At 44.5% G+C, this 20,723-nt stretch overlaps 1 protein-coding gene across 2 annotated transcripts in view; it reads right to left on the bottom strand.

The window, feature by feature from the left end:
- Positions 1 to 20,723, bottom strand: part of LOC108441704 (signal-induced proliferation-associated 1-like protein 2) — a 213,688-nt gene that overhangs the window by 6,166 nt on the left and 186,799 nt on the right. For both annotated transcript variants that reach the window (XM_017721372.2, XM_017721373.2), the window contains exons 16-17: positions 14,945 to 15,164; positions 4,568 to 4,699 (exon numbers count right to left, since the gene is read on the bottom strand). In XM_017721372.2, the coding sequence (XP_017576861.1) occupies positions 4,568 to 4,699; positions 14,945 to 15,164 (352 nt within the window). The remainder of the gene's footprint in view (positions 1 to 4,567; positions 4,700 to 14,944; positions 15,165 to 20,723) is intronic.

Consider the following 20,723-nt stretch of genomic DNA (forward strand, 5'->3'; position numbering starts at 1 on the left):
ACCACGCACAGAAAAGGCTTATGAAAGAAAGACCCATTAGCACTAATTCATTTATAAAACCGATAAGAAGAACATGGCAGCAGACAGAGCACGCAGGAGGGGCCGGTGAGGTACAGCGTCCTCCTCAGAGCTATTTGCAGAGCTTCTTTCAGATGCAAATGACCCGGAGGAGCAGAACCCACACAGACTGATGGCTTAATTGTAGGTGTTAGCAGGTAGTGCTCTCTGCCCAAGAGACGTCCTGCTGAGTTTACAGTGTGACTCGACTCGTTTTTGAGCGCTATTGTTTTGCTTAGTTTACTGGCTTCTCCATAAAACGATGCAAAATATGCCATCAGAACAAAATCTTTGTTTCATTTAATTCTTTTTTTTACATATTTTAAAAAATACAGTTGCACTTTATGTTGTGTCAAAATTTTATGATGAATGCACAAACAGAAACAGCCCAAAATTGATTTTTTCTTTTTCTATTTCCGTTACAAGTTCCGAACATTTTTCTTTGTCCTGTAAAATGTTCTTGTTTTGAGATAAGAGGTTTTGTTCCAACAGCAAAAAGGAAGATGGACCATTAATAAAGATGTACTGGACATACAAAAATGGACCCAAATGCAAACGCAGGTTTGTCGCTGTGAGGTCATGTGTTTTAGTGTGTGAACCCTCCCCGGTATTGTCCGTCTGCTGACTCTCCATAGCATCGCTGATGATTCAGTGTCAGTAAATGTCTGTTCTATCAGCTGTTCTCCTGTAAAGTCTCTGTTCTATTGCGATTCTGCACTCTTCTTCACAGTAACGGAGATCTTCCTCGTCTCCTAGAATTTATAGAATTTAGAATTTACAACCATTTGTCACTGTGTCTTCATACTGTGAAATTAGGCCTCTGCATTTAACCCATCCGTGCATTGAAACACCCACATACATGCACACTAGTGAACGCACACACAAGGGGGCAGTGAGCACACTTGCCTGGAGCAGTGGGCAGTCCACTATCCACGGTGCCCATGGAGCAATTAGAGGTTAGGTGCCTCATTCAAGGGCACTTCAGTCATGGACTGTCAGCCAAGGGGATCGAACCGTCGATAACCTCCAGCCCATAACTGCCCCTCTTCTGTAAAGTCTGTTCTAATGCAGTTCTGTGCTCTTCCTCACAGTAACTGAGATCTTCCTTGTCTCCTCTTCTGTAGAGTCTCTGTTCTAGTGCGGTTCTGCGCTCTTCCTCACATTAATTGAGATCTTCCTGATCTCCTCTTCAGTCTTCAGTATGAGAAATGAGGAACAGTTACTCTTTACTCCAAACTCTTGGAAAACTGGACGAGTTTTCAGGTTCTCAGATCTGCTGCAGCTCATTGGAAAGTTTTTCAGGGAAAGGAGTTGCGGTTTCTAGACTATGAAGGACCAACTGGGTGAACTGGGTCACAGAGCTCACCCTAAGGCAGAGCAGCGCTTCAGCTCTAATTAGTTAAGACCACCAGAGACAGAAGCTGATTGTGGGGCAAAAAGATAAACAATTGGCTTCACTGAATCTGGACTTGAGCCTCTGTTTTTCCCAAACAGGCAACATAATGTTATATTTCAAGGACCCCTCATAATTTTTAGTTTGAGACATTCAGGGGACGCCCCGTAACTTACACCTTGGTTTTATATGTATTAGTGATGAGTCAGAATATTTGAGTAGTCATGAAAGTTTAAAAAATAATGAATAAGGACAACAAGTTTAACATGTAACTAATACATTCACATTATTTAGAATGTCACTGTTTGCACTTGGAAAAAGCTCAGCAAAAAAGAGCCTTGTGCATCTTTTACACAATGATAGGAAACTGATTGGCACACTGACAAATTCTGAAAGAACATCTGATCTAATTATAATGCTTCATGAACTCAGAGTTACCCAGTAGGGAAAGGGAGGGATTTGGGATGGGTTGGGAGGGTGAGGACCGCCAAATCTCCAGTCTATCTGTTTTCATCACAGAGCTCAGCGATGCTCATGGCTCTTAGCGGCTGGGGTTGGGGGTAACAGCACAGTGCATGCTCAGGTTAACTGGCGCTTGTGTTGTCATGACAGTTCAGAAGAAATGTTTATATTAGGCTGTTTTAGGACTGTTATATTGAAGAGCCTGAATGCAGGGGGAGTGGTGGCTTTCCGGAGCAGTGCCGAGGGCTGTTTTTAGCTGCAGGAGGCTGTGATTCTTCTCTGTTCTCAGGAACTTAAAAATAAAGCTGTTATGGACCGAAACCTCAAGTCGTCTGAGCTTCTCCCGAGACCTCTGAACATTACAGTGTCCGAAACCCAAATTTAAGAACTCAATACCTCCCCAACAAACAAATATACAAATATTCGGGTACTGCCCAAGAAATGGTTCTTCAGACTGATGAAGAATGTGTGTTTATGGTTCTATGTAGATTTTTGAAAAGTGTTCTATACAGCACCAAACACAGTTCTTCTACTGAGACAAGCTTGACATCATAGCAATGGTGCTATACAGAACCATATACAGCACATTCTCCTTCAATCTGAAGAACCATTTCACTATGCAGAGAACCATTTAAGCATGAAATGGTTCTAAATAGAGCCTGAAGAATCCTTGAAAAACCATCTGTTTAAGAGTAGTACAGTATACATCAGTCAAACAAACCCTTGACACTGGATTAAGGGTAACAAGTCTTGGACTCTGGGTTAATGTGTACTTATGTGCTTATGATGCTGAGGTGTTTTTTTCTGTTCCCAGACTGTATTCCCTTAGGAACATAGTCTGGGGGGTGTTTTTTTTTTATCTCCTCCCTTTCCCCATGTATTCGGTATTCTGTATTTTTTCCTCATTCCTGTCTTCCCGTCCTGTCTCCCCCCTGTTTGTAATATTGTATGTGCTTGGACGGGCTGATTGCCAATTTCGCTGGTACTTGTGACTAGTGACAATAAAGGTCATCATCATCATCATCATCAACTTTGCCTGAACTGAGTCTGACACTCTGCTGTACACACTGGACTGATGAATGGACATCTACTGGAGGTGAACTACACTCACCAGCCACTTTATGAGGTGCACCTGTTCAATTGCTTGTTAACACAAATAGCTAGTCAGCCAATCATATGGCCGCAATTCAATGCATTTAGGCATGTAGAGGTGGTCAAGACAACTTGCAGAAGTGCAAACCGAGCATCAGAATCGGGAAGAAAGGTGATTTAAGTGACTTCAAACGTGGCATGGTTGTTGGTGCCAGATGGGCTGGTCTGAGTATTTCAGAAACTGCTGATCTACTGGGATTTCCATGCACAACCATCTCTAGGGTTTACAGAGAATGGTCCGAAAAAGAGAAAGGTGTACCTTATAATGTGGCCGTTTAGTGTATATCACATGCTAATAATAATAATAATAATAATAAATATAGCCACAAGCGGCGATCCAAGCATGCAGGAGCACATTTAGACTAAATGGGCAACCTTGGTGAAAAGCAAAACAAATTTAAGCCAAAATACCAAAAAATGAGTGCAATTTCTGACAAAACATGCAATTACAAAGTTATTCACTTCAATGAAATGTACCTAATAAAGTGGCCAATGTGTATATCTAACATACAGTTTATTAGTCTAGTACGCAGTTTGACGCAGCGCTAATTCCATCCATCCATCCATCCATCCATCCATTTTCTAAGCCGCTTCTCCGTCAGGGTCGCGGGGGGAAGCTGGAGCCTATCCCAGCAGTCTTCGGGCGGAAGGCAGGATACACCCTGGACAGGTCGCCAGTCCATCGCAGGGCAGACAGACAAACACAGACAGTCACTCACACACTCACACCTAGGGGCAATTTAGCACGTCCAATTGGCCTGACTGCATGTCTTTGGACTGTGGGAGGAAACCCACGCAGACATGGGGAGAACATGCAAACTCCACACAGAGAGGACCCCGGTCACCTGGCCGGGGAATCGAACCCAGGCCCTCCTCGCTGTGAGGCGACAGCGCTACCCACCACGCCACCGTGCCGCCCCGCAGCGCTAATTATTTAAATATTTTTCAAATAATGCCTGACAACTTAGAGTTTTAAAATTTGACTACAATGGTCAGACCTAATATATCATCACTGTCGGAATGAAACCTCACATCTCCACAACTGCTACTGTAGCAAGTAACAAGTACACAATAATGAGTGATTTTAGACCATTTTCTTGGTCCATTTGTCATGAATGTTTGAAACAAGGCAAAAGGCAAACTATGTAAAAAGACAAAAAAAGGAAAAACACCAAAAATGGAGACACAAGGAACAAAACTGACATCTCCAAAAAGGTTTACAGAAGGACAAATGAAAAAGGTCCTTAAATTTTAATTAAATCTAACAGGGAAGCAGTTTTGGACACTAACCCTAACACACACACACACACACACACACACACACACACGCACGCAAATACCATCTCTGAACGCGCAAAGCATTGAAGCTTGAAGAAGATGGGCTACAGCAGCAGAAGACCACACCAGGTGCCACTCCTGTCAGCTAAGAACAGGAAACAGACTACAATTCACACGGGCTCACCGAAATTGGACAATAGAAGACAATAGAAGGAAGTTGCCTACCTTCGAAAGCGCGAGCTGCATCGACGAGGTGAGACCAATCCAGGCCTGTGGCAGTGTCTGGAAGGGGCATGAGCCCTGGGTCATTAAACTTTGTCCTGTCTGCCAGGGAACCATCAGAGAACCAGAACTCATCTGAGAACACACACACAGAAACTGGGATCAGTGACTCACACTCTCAAACCGAGCAGCCCTTCTCCTCTTCCCTCTAAAGCCACTCTTGCCTTTTCCTCACACCCTCCATTCAGGCCAATGGAGACACAATAACAGAGCTGCTGTCAGAAGTCCAGTTTGGACCATCTGGGCAGGTCAGCGGGGTCGTCTGAATGAAGAAGTTGGGAAAAGGCTTTGTGTGGAGCTGGTGACCTGCTGTTCTGTTGCCAGGCTTCACTGTCTAATGGCTCCTTTTACTCCACATCAGAGGCAGCACTGTCCAGCCCGCCAACCTTCTCCCCTCATTCAAGACCTCCCTGACAGTTAAATTGGAGATGGATTGCCAGCTGGACACACGCATTAGCTCTGTTGTGTAGTTCACAGACAAGACGGCTTCTACTGCTAAAGCAATGCTTTTAAGATATAAACAGCAAACTGCAGCTATTACAACTGACAGGATCGTCTCTGCTGACCATCACAGCTGCACTAAAGAAATAACGTCATCCAGCCTCTCCAGAACCACCAGAAAACCTACACGAGTATTCTGAGTTTATATGGAATGTTGATGATGGAAAATAGTGGAAAATCTGTAATAATAAGTTTTCTCTGGTGACTATTTTGCTGCACAGCACCCTGCATGTATCCCTCCACCATGAATGGAGTTCAAGTTCTCTAAACTATCAATAAACAGCATGTCAGTCATCAGGCAGTGACCTTATTTTCATGTAGGAACTTTCTGTGGGGGAGCTTTTAGAGGTGGATGTCTGGTTCCTATCACCACCATTGTGAACAGTTCTGACTCGGTAAGTTTCTCTAGAACAGAGCGTTTCACACCAAACCGCTCTGAACCGCTCTGATTACAGCTTTCACCAATTAATTATGCAGGAATTTGCGAATTTGGTGGAATTCCCCCATATCTTCTAGGGAAATGTGAAAGAACACTACATGCCAGTTATCTACTAATCTCTCTCTGTAGTACAGATGAGAGGGACTCCAACCACACTGGCCTGCAAGGTTAGACAGAGGATAAACTCTGAGAAACCCTCCTGATCAATACCTGCTACCTCACAGCTCTCCCACTCACTCACTCAGGATTCAGCATCTGCCATAAAGTAACAAACAAATGTTTAAATGCTAAAACAGCAAAAAACTGATTTGCCAAGTGGTCTCAGACTTTTGGACCCCTCCATATCTGCCCAGGCCCACACACAAACATTTATGATGTAGAACTTGGAAATAAAACCATATGGAGCACCATTACAGAGACATGGGACTTTACAAATGCAGCAAAAGAATAAAATGTGCAGCAAGCCAGCATCAAATAAACACCTGCTCTTCTAGAGTTCAATACACACATCAGTCTGACATTGATGTGATTCCAATATCATCCCCATCAATCCCTGTCTTAGACCTCATTAAGCCTCAACCACAAAAAGCAATTATTTTCCTCACCAACATGGACACAGAAGAGCCAGAGGCTAAACAATAGTAAGTTCTAGATAAGTTTACTTCTGTTTAATGTCCTTTCACACACTGGGAATTACTGTCCATGTAGTTACTCACAAAATTAATCTTTTACAAATGACTAATTCCTGTTCTCACACTGCAGTCATGTTAGATTGCCAGGGGCATGACGCTGTGGTTTGAGGTGTGAGATGTTCAATGCAGATGAGTTTTTGTTGGATTTCATTAAGTTTCAGTTTCACTCCACAGAAGTGCACAGATGTAAACTGCACACTTAAGTCACCAAAAGAGAATTTAAACTGGCACTAGCTCTCTGGGCTTCTGTGCACTGGTTTCATCAGTCTGACAGGACACAAACAACTGTTTAACAAGTGAAATGGTGGTAAGTAAACAGCTGCATCTCTATACAGGAACTTCCTGAGCAAGATATACTAGAAAACATTCATGCTGCCCTGTTATTCCTGAATTTAGCTATAAGCTGCAGAGAGAGCTACCAGACACTACAAACATCTAAGTGTTGTCTCCATCAGAAGATCGTGAGTTCGATCCCTGGTGATGCTACAGCTGTTTGTGTCTAGGAGTTCAAGAGAGCACAACTGGCTTCATTCTCTCTGGGTGGGCAGGACACCCCCCCCACCCCCCTCCCGCCCGCCCCATTTCTACTGCTCCATTCATCATGAATTTATCACACAATGTAAGACCAAGTTCAAACGATGTGGAAAAACAAAAATCAACAAAACTGGAAAAACAAAATAGGACAGTGATGATATCAATCAATCAATCAAATCAACCAACCAATCAATCACTATTTAAAGAGCACATCAAGGCTGACCCTCATTTACATTTACTGTAGCCGAGCCAATACAGAAATGACGGAATGAAAAGATAATATTGTGAATATTACACTCAGTGGCCATTTCATTCGGTACACCTGTTCAGTTGCTCGGTAACACAAATAGCTAATCAGCCTATCACATGGCCGCAACTCAATGCATTTAGGCACGTAGAGGTGGTCAAGACAACTTGCTGAAGTGGTTGTTGGTGCAAGATGGGCTGGCCTGAGTATTTCAGAAACTGCTGATCTACTGGGATTTTTACACAGAACCATCTCTAGGGTTTACAGAGAATGGTCCGAAAAAGAGAAAATATCCAGTGAGCGGCAGTTGTTGTGGATGAAAATGCCTTGTTGATGTCAGAGGAGAACGGGCAGACTGGTTTGAGATGATAGAAAGGCAACAGTAACTCAAATAAAACAAACAACATCTCTGAGGAATGTTTCTAACCCCTTGTTGAAAGTGTGCCACGAAGAATTAAGACAGTTCTGAAGGCAAAAGGGGGTCCAACCTTTTACTAGCAAGGTGTACCTTATAATGTGGCCGTTTAGTGTATATCACATGCTAGTAACGCTAATAATAATAATAAATATAGCCGCAAGCGGCGATGAGCGGGTTCAAGCATGTACAAGCAGTACCAGCCCTTCAGCAATTTAGCCCATCAGGCGTAAAAAGGCCTCAAGCTGTTTGAATCTTGTTCAGAGGCTGAGCGAATAGAACCGAAATGATGTCAATTCATCAAAAGGCCTTCAGGTTGCATAAACAGCAATCAGAGGTCTTTATGCACATTATAAGTTTCCATTCACATGTATTGAGCTACACTGGTTTGTAGAACATAGATGTCAGAACTACATGACTAATGGCAGCATTTCTCACATAGTACCACTTGCACAGTGGACTGGTTCAGTATTTAACCCATTGACTTGATGTAGGCCATAGTGAGGCCTAATGCAGTCATAATGGTCCCTTTAGGTGTAGAGCAGCTCAGTGAAACTGGGTCAGAATTAGTCAAAAGGCCTCAATATGATATCAGTATTGATCACGGACTAAAACCATAGACGTTCACCAGGTTTTGGTCAGAATGACCTTTTGACCTTTGTATAATAAGCCTTTGTACAGTGAAATCTTTGAACAAATAAGGCAAAATACCAGACAAGCCGTACAATTTTTGACATGACATGCAATTAGAAAGTTGTTCAGGTGATTGAACTGAGTCAAATGGCACCAATTGTTTATTGATCTACCTTGTAATGACATTGTAATAGCAATTTAATTGATTTTGAGGTGTTTTTGAGTGCTAAAGCGCCCCCTAAAGTCCAATCTGGACCAACAGTGGCATACCCCCTAAGAGTCTCAATATGTAAACAACTTTTAAGTTTTGAGATGATCTGGCCAATGACTGTTGAGTTATAGCAAATTAAGCTAGAAATACCATGACCGCAGTAATTAATTGATTTATCCACACAACACTGAGTAAAAAACTCGACATGTTTTTGATAATTATTTACCTGCAGAGGCTCCCGAATCATTCTAGGCCAAATTCGAAAAGTTTGGATCAAAATCCAGAAACTAATTAATTAACAAATTAATTAATTAAATAACAGTTAATGATTACTAAAAAACGGTGAAGTATTTTAATAAACATATATTGGGAAAATTGTTTGGTATGATGTACTACAGTGGGCTCATATAGAATTTCCACCAACTTTCTAATCATATAGTAATAACATGTAATAATAGGTTTATTTTTATGAATAGCGCCCCCAGCGGTCAAATCTTTTGAAACTAGTTGTTAGGAAATGGATACGTGTAGACAGCATTCAAGTTTCATGATGATTGGTCAATGTTAATCTTGTCAAAACCCTGCTTAATTCTGATTGGCCGATGGCGAACACAAATTTCAATATATCAAATTGTCCTTAAAGTATCACATATAGTATGAGGAGTAGATGCTGCATGCAAACTTTGAGCTTGATAACATGTACGGGTGCTGAGAAACAGCTATGCAGAATTAACCCTGCCCCCTAATTACATATGTGCATACAAATTGAATGAAAAAAAAGGTCTAAAGCAGTTTGGGCCTTCGAGGCAGAGAGGCTGAAAAGAAGTCTGAGTTCATCATCAGGCCTTCATATGCCAAACAATGAGCAGGGGGTTTTAAATCTAATATATGTTTACATTTGAATTTGCTGATCTACAAAGATTTGAAGGAATACATGAGTAATGGTAAACTTTTTGTCTTTGTTGCATTTGCAAAGTATTTTGTTTCTCCACGTTTAAGTCTTTGATGGGCATGACATAATGAGACCCAGTGCACTCACAAGGGCCCTTATAGCAAAAAGGACCTCGGTGAAAGTGGGCTAGAATTGGTCCAAAGTTCTCCACATGTTATGAAATTTGATCAGTGACCTCCATCAAAGATGTTTACTGAGTTTTATTCAGAATGACCTTTTGACCTCGGTATAATAAGCTGTAGTCTTTAAATGGAAAATTCTAAATACCAGAGAAAGAGTACAATTTATGACATAATATGTAATTACAAAGTTATTCAGATCAGTGAACTGAATCAAACAATACCTATTATTTATCTGTAGACAGAATCATTATTATAACATTTTTAAAGATTGAGTGTTTTTGAGTGCTAAAGCACCCCCTATGGGCCAATTAGGATAACATTTTGCAAGCCACGTCAGACTCTCAATGTATGGATATGTTCTGAAGTTTGAGATGATTGGACCAAAGACTGATGAGCCATAGCCGTTTAAGCTAGCAATGTCATGGCTGCAATGATTAAGCGCTGGATTGAGACCAAAATGAGCAAAAATTTAAAATGTTCTGGATAATTATTTACCTAGAGAGGCTAAAGAGTATTTCTAGACCAGTTTTCAAAAGTTAGCTCCAAGTTCCACGGACTAGTTCGAAAAGCGCTAATTTCAAACAATTAATGATTGGGAAAAAAAATGCACTTTAAGACACTTATAATGACAAAATGGTTTGGACCACTGCACTGCATGAGGGCATCTAAGTTATTTGACAAAAAATGAAAATCTGTACCAGATTTACTTGATTTTCTGCAATAGTGCTGCAATGAGACAGATTTCAAGTATCATGATGACTGGCCAATGGTAAACCTGTCAAATGGCTGCTGAAAGCTTATTGGCTGATGGCTGCTATAAATTTCAATATATCGAAGTGTCCTGATAAGATTCACTTAGAGTCTTACTAATAGATGGTACTTGCAAAGTTTCAACTTGATAGAATGTATGGATGATGAGAAACAGCTATTTAGGCAGATTAAGTGTTTACATTTACATTTATGGCATTTGGCTGACGCTCTTATCCAGAGCGACTTACAATTATATCATTTTACACAGGAAGGCAAAGGTGGTGTTAGGAGTCTTGCCCAAGGACTCTTATTGGTATAGTGTAGGGTACTTGTCCTGCTGGGGGAATGAACCCCAGTCTACAGCGTAGAAGGCAAAGGTGTTAACCACTACACTAACCAACCACTTTATATTAGGGGGCGTTTACAGCGCCCCCTAATGACCTACGTGCACAAAATTTAATAGATTACCTCAGAGTCTCCTTACGAATAAGCCCGTCAAGTTTCAAATTTTTTGGGTGAAGGATTCCTGAGTTCTAGATTTTTCAATTAAATAAGAATTATTTAGATTTTTCCAGAAAGATTAATTTGCATATGGCAGCCATACTGTTTATAAAATGAAAAATGTGCTGGATAATTATTGGGGTTTAGGCTATGCGGAAAAGCTGATTTTTTTTTTTTTACACCAAAATCATGAGGATCGGGTGAAAATTGTAGGACTAGTTCGTAAAAGTAGTTTTTGCATACTATGCAAATTAGCTCAAAATCTAAGTAGGCGGAGCTTAATGGTCCAAATTACAAAGATGTTTTGTTGGACCCAAGGAATCAGGAAAAAAGTGCTTCTTGTCTGTCAAAAATCTGGGGAAGGAGTTAAAGGGCCAAATGCGTTGTCTTGCGCAATTACGCCACCTTTAGGCCGATTGGGCTCATGTCGAGCGCCTGAGTAGCGGGAAGGACTACTACCTACTGACCAAGTTTCATGTCTCTAGGACTTACGGTTTGGTCTGGGCAATTCATTTTATCTGAGATATTATTAGATATTAGATATTATTATTATCTAATAATAATTATAATAATAATAATAATAATAATAATAATAATAATAATAATAATAATAATAATACTAAGAACAACAATAGGGTCCTACGCACATGTGTACCTAATAATAATGATACTAGTAAAATACAACCATTAAATTAAACCATTAAAACTGCACAAGTAAAATAATGACAGATCAATATATAGAGCAGTTTGTGGGATCTGCATCTTCTGTTGTATTCAAATTAGGCTTCAATCATAAATAATCGGTCTAAACAGTGCACATCACTGTCCACTCCTTCAGTCCGGTCATTTAGAAGGCTGCATCGCTCGATCGGCGCATAACCTCAGTCAGAGGTCCTGGCGTTCCATGAAGCAGATGTCTGATTTACATACATCAGGAATGACATGCGGCCTCTTCTTCCAGTCGCTCCTGCAGCAATGCAGTCAGGACACATTAAGCCCTCAAACTAATCCATATTCATGAGCTCCGTCTCCGCCTGTGTCTCTCAGGCTGACAGGTGTCTGTGGGGCAGCGCGCTGTCTGACAGGCTTTAATCAGATACGGGATCCTCAGGACCTGCTGCCTCCGTCACACTCTCCACCAACTACATTCACGCCGAGATCAATCTGAGAGGCTCTAACGATATGATGATGAGACCAAACTCCACTGTGCTCTCTACTCCTTGCTCGAGCGGCGCCACTGATTAATATGATAAAACGTGACCTGTTGCCCTGAGGGACACCTGCGTAGGCTGAGTAGAGCTCTGACGGAGCTTCTGGCTGAATATCATTACCGTCGGCAGAGAACTTTGAATGTCCATTTTTGCAGAATTAACAAAAAAACAGGCCTGCCAAAATTAAAGCTGAAATTCAAATATCTGGTGAATTCAATGTAAAAATGCACATTTGAACGTTTAAAGCCTCTGTTATTTATTTAGGCTTCAATTAGAATTGTTTGCTGTGTAAACATCTGTAAACATCTGACAGGTTTTTGCAGCTCAGCTTTTCTGAAGAAGAAGTTATGTTTACTTTAGGTTCCACTGTATTTGGATCATCTACAAATATTCAAAACCTAGTTGATTTTGCACCACTGTTACAGTTAGGATTTGGACCAGGGTGAGGGTCAGGTTTTGGGTTGAGGTTGAAGTTGAGGTCAGGGTTAAGTTTGAGGAAATTATGAATTTAGTCGATATGCAGTTACATGTATGTGAAAGTTATCCTCAGTGGGAGGATCCAAATACAGTGTTACAGAAGCTGTCTAATGTTGAATAATGTGTGAGGTAACTGAATAACCTGCTTCAGACAGCAGACCTTACAGACAAGTCAGTTCTGCACATATGGAGCACAGTAAGCTAAAATTATTTACGATACAGTGAAGGGACATCTGCACATCCACCGCAGCTACGCGCACCAGCTATAGACTTTTACTGCCACTACAACGTCACTTCAAGCTCAGCTGCTCTCTTCGTATTACAGTGACAGCAGTAAGTCACTGGTGTGGAGGTTTTATGGAAAAGTGCTTCTCAAAGGTGTGTCAGAATAGACCTAGTTGTTTTTTGACGCCCATCTTGTGACAAGACCCCATACTAAGAATTACTGGTGCCTTCGAGAAATGCTCAATAATTTTTTCTGAGAGTGAAGTGTGTAAAGGAGCAGTGATGTAGGATGCAGTGCTGTAGGATGCAGTGTGTAAGGTGCAGTGTCTAAGGCTGCAGCGCTATGAAGTGCAGTATGTAAGGTGCAGTGTGTAAGGTGCAGTATCTAATGTTGCAGTGTAGTGTGTAAGGGTGCAGTGCTGTAGGGTGCAGTGCTATAAAGTGTCATGTTTAAGGGTGCAGTGCTGTAGGGTGCAGAGCTGTAAGGTGCAGTGTGTAAGGATGCAGTACAGTAGAGTGCAGTGCTGTAGAATGCAATGCTGCAGGGTGTAGTATGTAAGGGTGCAGCACTGTAGGGTGTATAAGAGTGCAGTGCTGTAGGGTGCAATGCTGTAGGATGCAGTGTGTAAGGTGCAGTGTCTAAGGCTGCAGCACTATGAAGTGCAGTGTGTAATTTGCAGTATCTAAGGTTGCAGTGTAGTGTGTAAGGGTGCTGTACTGTAGGGTGTGTAAGGGTGCAGTGTTGTAGGGTGCAGCGCTATAAAGTGTAGTGTGTAAGGGTGCAGTGCTGTAGGGTGCAGAGCTGTGGGATGCAGTGTGTAAGGTGCAGTATCTAAGGTTGCAGTGCTATAAAGTGCAGTGTGTAAGGGTGCAGTGCTGTAGGGTGCAGTGCTATAAAGTATAGTGTGTAAGGGTTCAGTGCTGTAGGGTGCAGAGCTGTAGGGTGCAGTGTGTAAGGTACAGTATCTAAGGTTGTAGTGCTATGAAGTGCAGTGTGTAAGGTGCAGTGTGTAAGGTTGCAGTGCTATAAAGTGCAGTGTGTAAGGCTGCAGTGTTGTAGGGTGCAGTGCTATAAAGTGTAGTGTGTAAGGGTGCAGTGCTGTAGGGTGCAGAGCTGTAGGATGCAGTGTGTAAGGTGCAGTATCTAAGGTTGTAGTGCTATGAAGTGCATTGTGTAAGGTGCAGTGTGTAAGGTGCAGTATCTAAGGTTGCAGTGCTATAAAGTGCAGTGTGTAAGGGTGCAGTGCTGTAGGGTGCAGTGTGTAAGGAGCAGTATCTAAGGTTGCAGTGCTATAAAGTGTAGTGTGTAAGGGTGCAGTGTGTAAGGTGCGGTGTCTAAGGTTGCAGTGCTATAAAGTGTAGTGTGTAAGGGTGCAGTGCTGTAGGGTGCAGTATCTAAGGTTGCAGTGCTATAAAATGCAGTGTGTAAGGGTGCAGTGCTATAAAGTATAGTGTGTAAGGGTTCAGTGCTGTAGGGTGCAGAGCTGTAGGGTGCAGTGTGTAAGGTGCAGTATCTAAGGTTGTAGTGCTATGAAGTGCATTGTGTAAGGTGCAGTGTGTAAGGCTCCAGCGCTATGAAGTGCAGTGTGTAATTTGCAGTATGTAAGGTTGCAGTGTAGTGTGTAAGGGTGCAGTACTGTAGGGTGTGTAAGGGTGCAGTGCTGTAGAGTGCAGCGCTATAAAGTGTAGTGTGTAAGGGTGCAGTGCTGTAGGGTGCAGAGCTGTAGGATGCAGTGTGTAAGGTGCAGTATCTAAGGTTGCAGTGCTATAAAGTGCAGTGTGTAAGGGTGCAGTGCTGTAGGGTGCAGTGCTATAAAGTATAGTGTGTAAGGGTTCAGTGCTGTAGGGTGCAGAGCTGTAGGGTGCAGTGTGTAAGGTGCAGTATCTAAGGTTGTAGTGCTATGAAGTGCAGTGTGTAAGGTGCAGTGTGTAAGGTTGCAGTGCTATAAAGTGCAGTGTGTAAGGTTGCAGTGCTGTAGGGTGCAGTGCTATAAAGTGTAGTATCTAAGGTTGCAGTGCTATAAAGTGTAGTGTGTAAGGGTGCAGTGTGTAAGGTGCAGTATCTAAGGTTGCAGTGCTATAAAGTGTAGTGTGTAAGGGTGCAGTGCTGTAGGGTGCAGTATCTAAGGTTGCAGTGCTATAAATTGCAGTGTGTAAGGGTGCAGTGCTATAAAGTCCAGTGTGTAAGGGTGCAGTGCTGTAGGGTGCAGTGCTATAAAGTGTAGTGTGTAAGGGTGCAGTGCTGTAGGGTGCAGTGCTATAAAGTGTAATGTGTAAGGGTGCAGTGTGTAAGGTGCAGTATCTAAGGTTGCAGTGCTATGAAGTGTAGTGTGTAAGGTACAGTATCTAAGGTTGCAGTGCTATAAAGTGAAGTGTGTCAGGGTGCAGTACAGTAGGGAGTGGTACTCACTGCGTAGGTTTGATGCTGGCTGGCTGAGGCTGATGCGGGGGGGCAGCGTGCTGTGGTACGGTGGGGTGCTGCTGAACAGAATGTCGTTGGGTAGAGCCTGATCCAGCATGGAGCTGCGGGAGCTGGCGTAGGACGAGCCCTTGCGGTTACTGCACACGCTCTCGTCCGACAGAGTGCGGTACAGAGAGCGGCGTGGGGACAGGCCGCCAGTAGCTGCTGCCTGGTGGAGGACACATACAAACAAAGATCACTCGGAGAATAAACTGAGATGACCAAGGCCTCGTCCACATCTATGAGGATACTTCTGAAAACAGAAAAGACGCTGACACAGAGCCGACACGGAGCCGACACGGAGCCGACACGGAGCCGACACGGAGCCGACACGGAGCCGTCACAGACTCGACATGGGAGCCAACACGGACGCAGACACGAAGCCGACACTGAGCCGACACGGACTCGACACGGACTCAACACAGAGAATCTGCACAGAATCGATACATACTCTACACAGAGTGTACAGAGTCGACACACATTAACACAGAGTTGACACACACTCTACACAAAGTCTACACAGAGTTGACACACACTCTACACAAAGTCTACAGAGAGTCGACACACTACACAGAATTGACACAGAATTGACACACACTACACAGAGTCGACAGAGAGTAACACTACAGAGAGTCTACACAAAGTCGACACGGCCTCTACACAGAGTTGCCACTGACTCCACACAGATTCTACCATCCCAGCTCCACCAGCCAGTGGATCAAACACAGCACACAGCTCAGCGGTGGTGGTGGTGGTACTGTGTTGTGTTGGTCCAAGTCAGTTGCTAGGGTGTTGCTACGTGAACAACATGGTTGCTTGGGTGTTCTGACATGGTGATTGACATGGTATCCTAGGTAGTTCCTAGGGTGTTGTTTGGTATTTTAGGGGGTTGGTAAGGTACTGCTAAGCGGTTTACATGGTATCCCAGCGGATTGCTAGGCACTTGCTATGGCGTTCGAGTTGGTTGTTAGGGTGTTACTAGGTAGTTGCTATGGTATCTCTGGTGGTTGCGAAGATGGTTGATATAGTGTTCCAGGTGGTTGCCATATCATCCCACAGGAATATAAATCAGACAACAAATGTGTCAAATGTATGAACTGAAGGCTTTTTCAATCCCAAAACTATACAGCAGCTGCTATTTACTTATTCTAAAGATACAGTGATTACATTTTTCATTTTTTGGATCCAGCTGACCTCCTTAGCCCTGTCTTTGTGTGACAACAGTGCAGTAATCCTTTAAGGGAAAATGCACTCCAGTACTGAGCAGAAATCACAAATCCTCTACTGCCCAAACCCAGCCTCCGAAAATCCCACTCAAAAATCCCACCAATAGACCACAAACCAAACGCACCACTCCCCCCCAATACTGACTTTAAAACCTCATATTTACCCTCATTCACTTATTCCCTCTTTCCTTTATCCATGTGTGCAGCTTAATGAGATTAGATCCCATATGGCCCTCACATCAAAGCAGATCCAAACCCAGGTTGTGAAGCCCCACCCCTAAAAATCTCTGTACTGTACAAAAACCACTGACCTTCTTTTAATTCATTTACAGTCAAAATGTTCATTCAGTACAATCATCAGGAACAAAGCAGTAAACATATTCAACAAAAAATCCTCAGCAGCTCAGTATCACTTTCAGCTCCTCAAAGAATCTGCAGACACACCTCAAAAACTCAGTCTTAGAAGTTGGTTGATGATTTTCTGAAGTGATCAAACCCAGTCAGTGGTGTTGCGGTCTGGCGCGGTCAGTCCATTGTTCAGCTTCTTTGTTTGATGTGTCCGTTTCCTCTCAGTGAGGTTCTTCTTGATCAGCTACACATCCTTTCAGACCCACAGTGCTCAGTGGTCTTCTCACAGTGGAAGGATAGACAGAAACACCTGTGGATGTTTTCAGATCTGAAGCAGCTTGATTCTCTTCTCTCTCTCAAAGATCAGAGGTTTATCTGATGGAAGCAGTTTTGGGGTCTAACAGCTCTTCCAGGGGGTTGTTAGGAGACACATTTTCTCTGGAGCTTTTAATCAGTTTTGAAACTCCAGTTTTGGAATCTCCTGTTATTTTGGGTATGATAGTACATTTCGCGTCAGATTACCCCGAAGTGACTAACAGGTTCTACATATTCAGCTGATAAAAGACATAGTAAAATATCTCAAATATTTGCATTAACACTGTGGTACAAACACTGAATTTCACCGTAATGTCACACATTAAAGCAGAAAAGACTTTCAGAAACTCCTCGAAGAAGTGCGCAGACCAGTGGTCTCCTGAGCATCCACTCAGAGACAGACGGTGCAGCTCGGGACCTCAGGGTCAGAATGTCGACGTGTCTGTATGTGTTAGGTAAAACGTGAATGATGTGAAAGGCAGTGAGATGACCTCTCCGTGCTCTGACAGGGCTGGACAGGACAGAGCTGCAGTGGTATATGAGAGAAGATGACTTCCGTACACACAGACAAACGTGGTGTGTAAAAAAAGGTGTGTGGGATGGAATATGCAAATCAGCTCATTATGCAGCAACTAATTAGCAACTGTTTACCTGTTGAACCTCTTTGTCTGCAGTGTGTTTTGTATAGTAATGTCTGTCCATGTTGATGTTAAACATTTAGTTTAGTAGCCGACCAGGAGTGTCCACCATGATGATCTTTCTCACAGACTCGGTTCATGTGACCAGTAGCGCACTGCACGAAGGGGTTTTTTGCTGTACTGGTAGGGGTTTTGGTGGAACTAGTATCAAATCAAATCAGGGTTATTGTCACATCACATTTATACAGGTGCTGGAAAGTGAGTGAAAATCTTAGGTGTGTAGCCCCCTTATAGAATTTAAATACAAAGAATATAGCCCGAAGGAGCCCGAAGGAGCTACATGAGTCCCCCCAGTAGTAGGGGTGCGGTGCATTGTGGATCGGGCAGTGTCCGAAGGCGTGGGCCTTGGCGTTCTGATCCTCGGTTGCTGAAACTGGCTTTTGGAACTTGGAACGTTACCTCACTGGCGGGGAAGATACCGGCTAGATATAGTCGGGCTCACCTCAACACACAGCTTGGGCTCTGGGTCCAATCTCCTTGAGAGGGGCTGGACTTTTTTCTTTTCTGGAGTTGCCCATGGTGAGAGGCGGCGGGCAGGTGTGGGCTTTCTCATAGCCCCTCGACTCGGCGCCTGTATGTTGGGGTTTTCCCCGGTGGACGAGAGGGTAGCTTCCCTACGCCTTCGGGTTGGGGAACGGGTCCTGACTGTTGTCTGTGCTTATGCACCGAACAGCAGTTCAGAATACCCAGCCTTCATAGAGTCCTTGGAAGGGGTGCTTGAAAGTGCTCCTCCTGGAGACTCGATTGTCCTACTGGGGGACTTCAACGCTCACGTGGGCAACGACAGTAAGACCTGGAGGGGTGTGATTGGGAGGAATGGCCTCTCTGATCTGAACCCGAGTGGTGTTCAGTTTTTGGACTTCTGTGCAAACCACAGTTTGTCCATAACGAACACCATGTTTGAACACAAGGATGTCCATAAGTGCACATTGCACCAGGACACCCTAGGCCGCAGTTCAATGATTGACTTTGTAGTCGTGTCAGCGGACTTGCGGCCATGTGTACTGGACACTCGGGTAAAGAGAGGAGCTGAGCTGTCAACTGATCACCACCTGGTGGTGAGTTGGATCAGGTGGTGGGGGAAGATGCCAGTCAGACCAGGCAAGCCCAAACGTATAGTGAGGGTTTGCTGGGAACGTCTGGCAGAAGAACCTGTCAGATTGATCTTCAACTCACACCTCCGTCAGAACTTTGACCAGATATCGGGGGAGGTGGGGGACATTGACTCAGAATGGGCCATGTTCCGCTCCTCCATTGTTGAAGCGGCTGACTGTAGCTGTGGTATCAAGGTAGTTGGTGCCTGTCGGGGCGGTAATCCTCGAACCCGGTGGTGGACACCCCAGGTGAGAGATGCCGTCAAGCTGAAGAAGGAGTCCTACCGGACATGGTTGGCCTGTAGGACACCAGAGGCAGCTGGCAGGTATCGACAGGCCAAGCGATCTGCGGCTTCAGTCGTTGCCAAGGCAAAAACCCGGGTGTGGGAAGAGTTCGGTGAGGCCTTGGAAAGTGACTTTAAGTCGGCTCCGAAAAGATTCTGGCAAACCGTCAGGCGACTCAGAAGGGGAAAGCAGTGTGCCACTAGCACTGTATATAGTGGAGATGGTGTGCTGCTGACTTCGACTGAAGACGTCATTGGGCGGTGGAAGGAATACTTTGAGGACATTCTCAATCCCACCAACACGTTCTCCAGTGAGGAGGCAGAGTCTGGGGACACGGGAATAGGCTTGTCCATTACTGAGGCCGAAGTCGCTAAGGTAGTTAAAAAGCTCCTTGGCGGCAGGGCTGCAGGGGTGGATGAGATCCGTCCCGAGTTCCTCAAGGCTCTGGATGTTGTGGGGCTGTCTTGGCTGACACGCCTTTTCAACATTGCGTGGACATCGGGGGTGGTGCCACTTGATTGGCAGACTGGGGTGGTGGTGCCTCTTTTTAAAAAGGGGGACCGGAGGGTGTGTTCCAACTACAGGGGAATCACACTCCTCAGCCTCTCTGGTAAGGTCTATGCAAGGGTACTGGAGAAGAGAGTCCGGCTTATAGTCGAACCTCGGATCCAGGAGGAACAGTGCGGGTTCCGCCCTGGTCGTGGAACACTGGACCAACTCTTCACCCTCTCCAGGATTCTGGAGGGTTCATGGGAGTTTGCCCAACCAGTCCACATGTGCTTTGTGGATTTGGAGAAGGCATTCGACTGTGTTCCCCGGGGTATTCTGTGGGAGGTGCTTCGGGAGTACGGGGTACATGGCTCTTTGCTACGAGCCATTCAGGCCCTGTACAAACAAAGCAGGAGCTTGGTTCGCATGGCCGGCAGTAAGTCAGACTTTTTCCCAGTGAGAGTTGGACTCCGTCAGGGCTGCCCTTTGTCACCGATTCTATTCATAATTTTTATGGATAGAATTTCTAGGCGCAGTCAGGGGATGGAGGGTGTCCGGTTTGGTGACCTCAGGGTCACATCGCTGCTGTTTGCAGATGATGTGGTCCTATTGGGGACATCAGGCCGTGAACTTCAGCTTTCACTGGATCGGTTTGCAGCCGAGTGTGAAGCGGCCGGGATGAGGATCAGTACCTCCAAATCCGAGGCCATGGTTCTCACGCGGGAAAGGGTGGAGAGCCCTCTCTGGGTCGGGGATGAGCTCTTGCCTCAAGTGGAGGAGTTTAAGTATCTCGGGGTCTTGTTCACGAGTGATGGTACAAGGGAGCGGGAGATTGACAGGCGGATTGGTGCTGGGTCAGCAGTGATGCGGGCTCTTTACCGGTCTGTTGTGGTAAAGAAAGAGCTGAGCCATAAGGCAAGGCTCTCGATTTACTGGTCGATCTATGTTCCCACCCTCACCTATGGTCATGAGCTTTGGGTAATGACCGAAATAACGAGATCGCGAATACAAGCGGCTGAAATGAGTTTCCTCCGCAGGGTGGCTGGACTCTCCCTTAGAGATAGGGTGAGAAGTTCGGTCATCCGGGAGGGACTCGGAGTAGAGCCGCTGCTTCTTCACGTCGAGAGGAGCCAGTTGAGGTGGTTCGGGCATCTTGTTAGGATGCCTCCTGGACGCCTCCCTTGGGAGGTGTCACAGGCAAGTCCACCGGGGAGGAGACCCCGGGGAAGACCCAGGACACGCTGGCGTGACTATATCGCCCAGCTGGCCTGGG

Source organism: Pygocentrus nattereri, chromosome 5 (assembly GCF_015220715.1).
Source record: "Pygocentrus nattereri isolate fPygNat1 chromosome 5, fPygNat1.pri, whole genome shotgun sequence".
Classification (NCBI taxonomy): domain Eukaryota; kingdom Metazoa; phylum Chordata; class Actinopteri; order Characiformes; family Serrasalmidae; genus Pygocentrus; species Pygocentrus nattereri.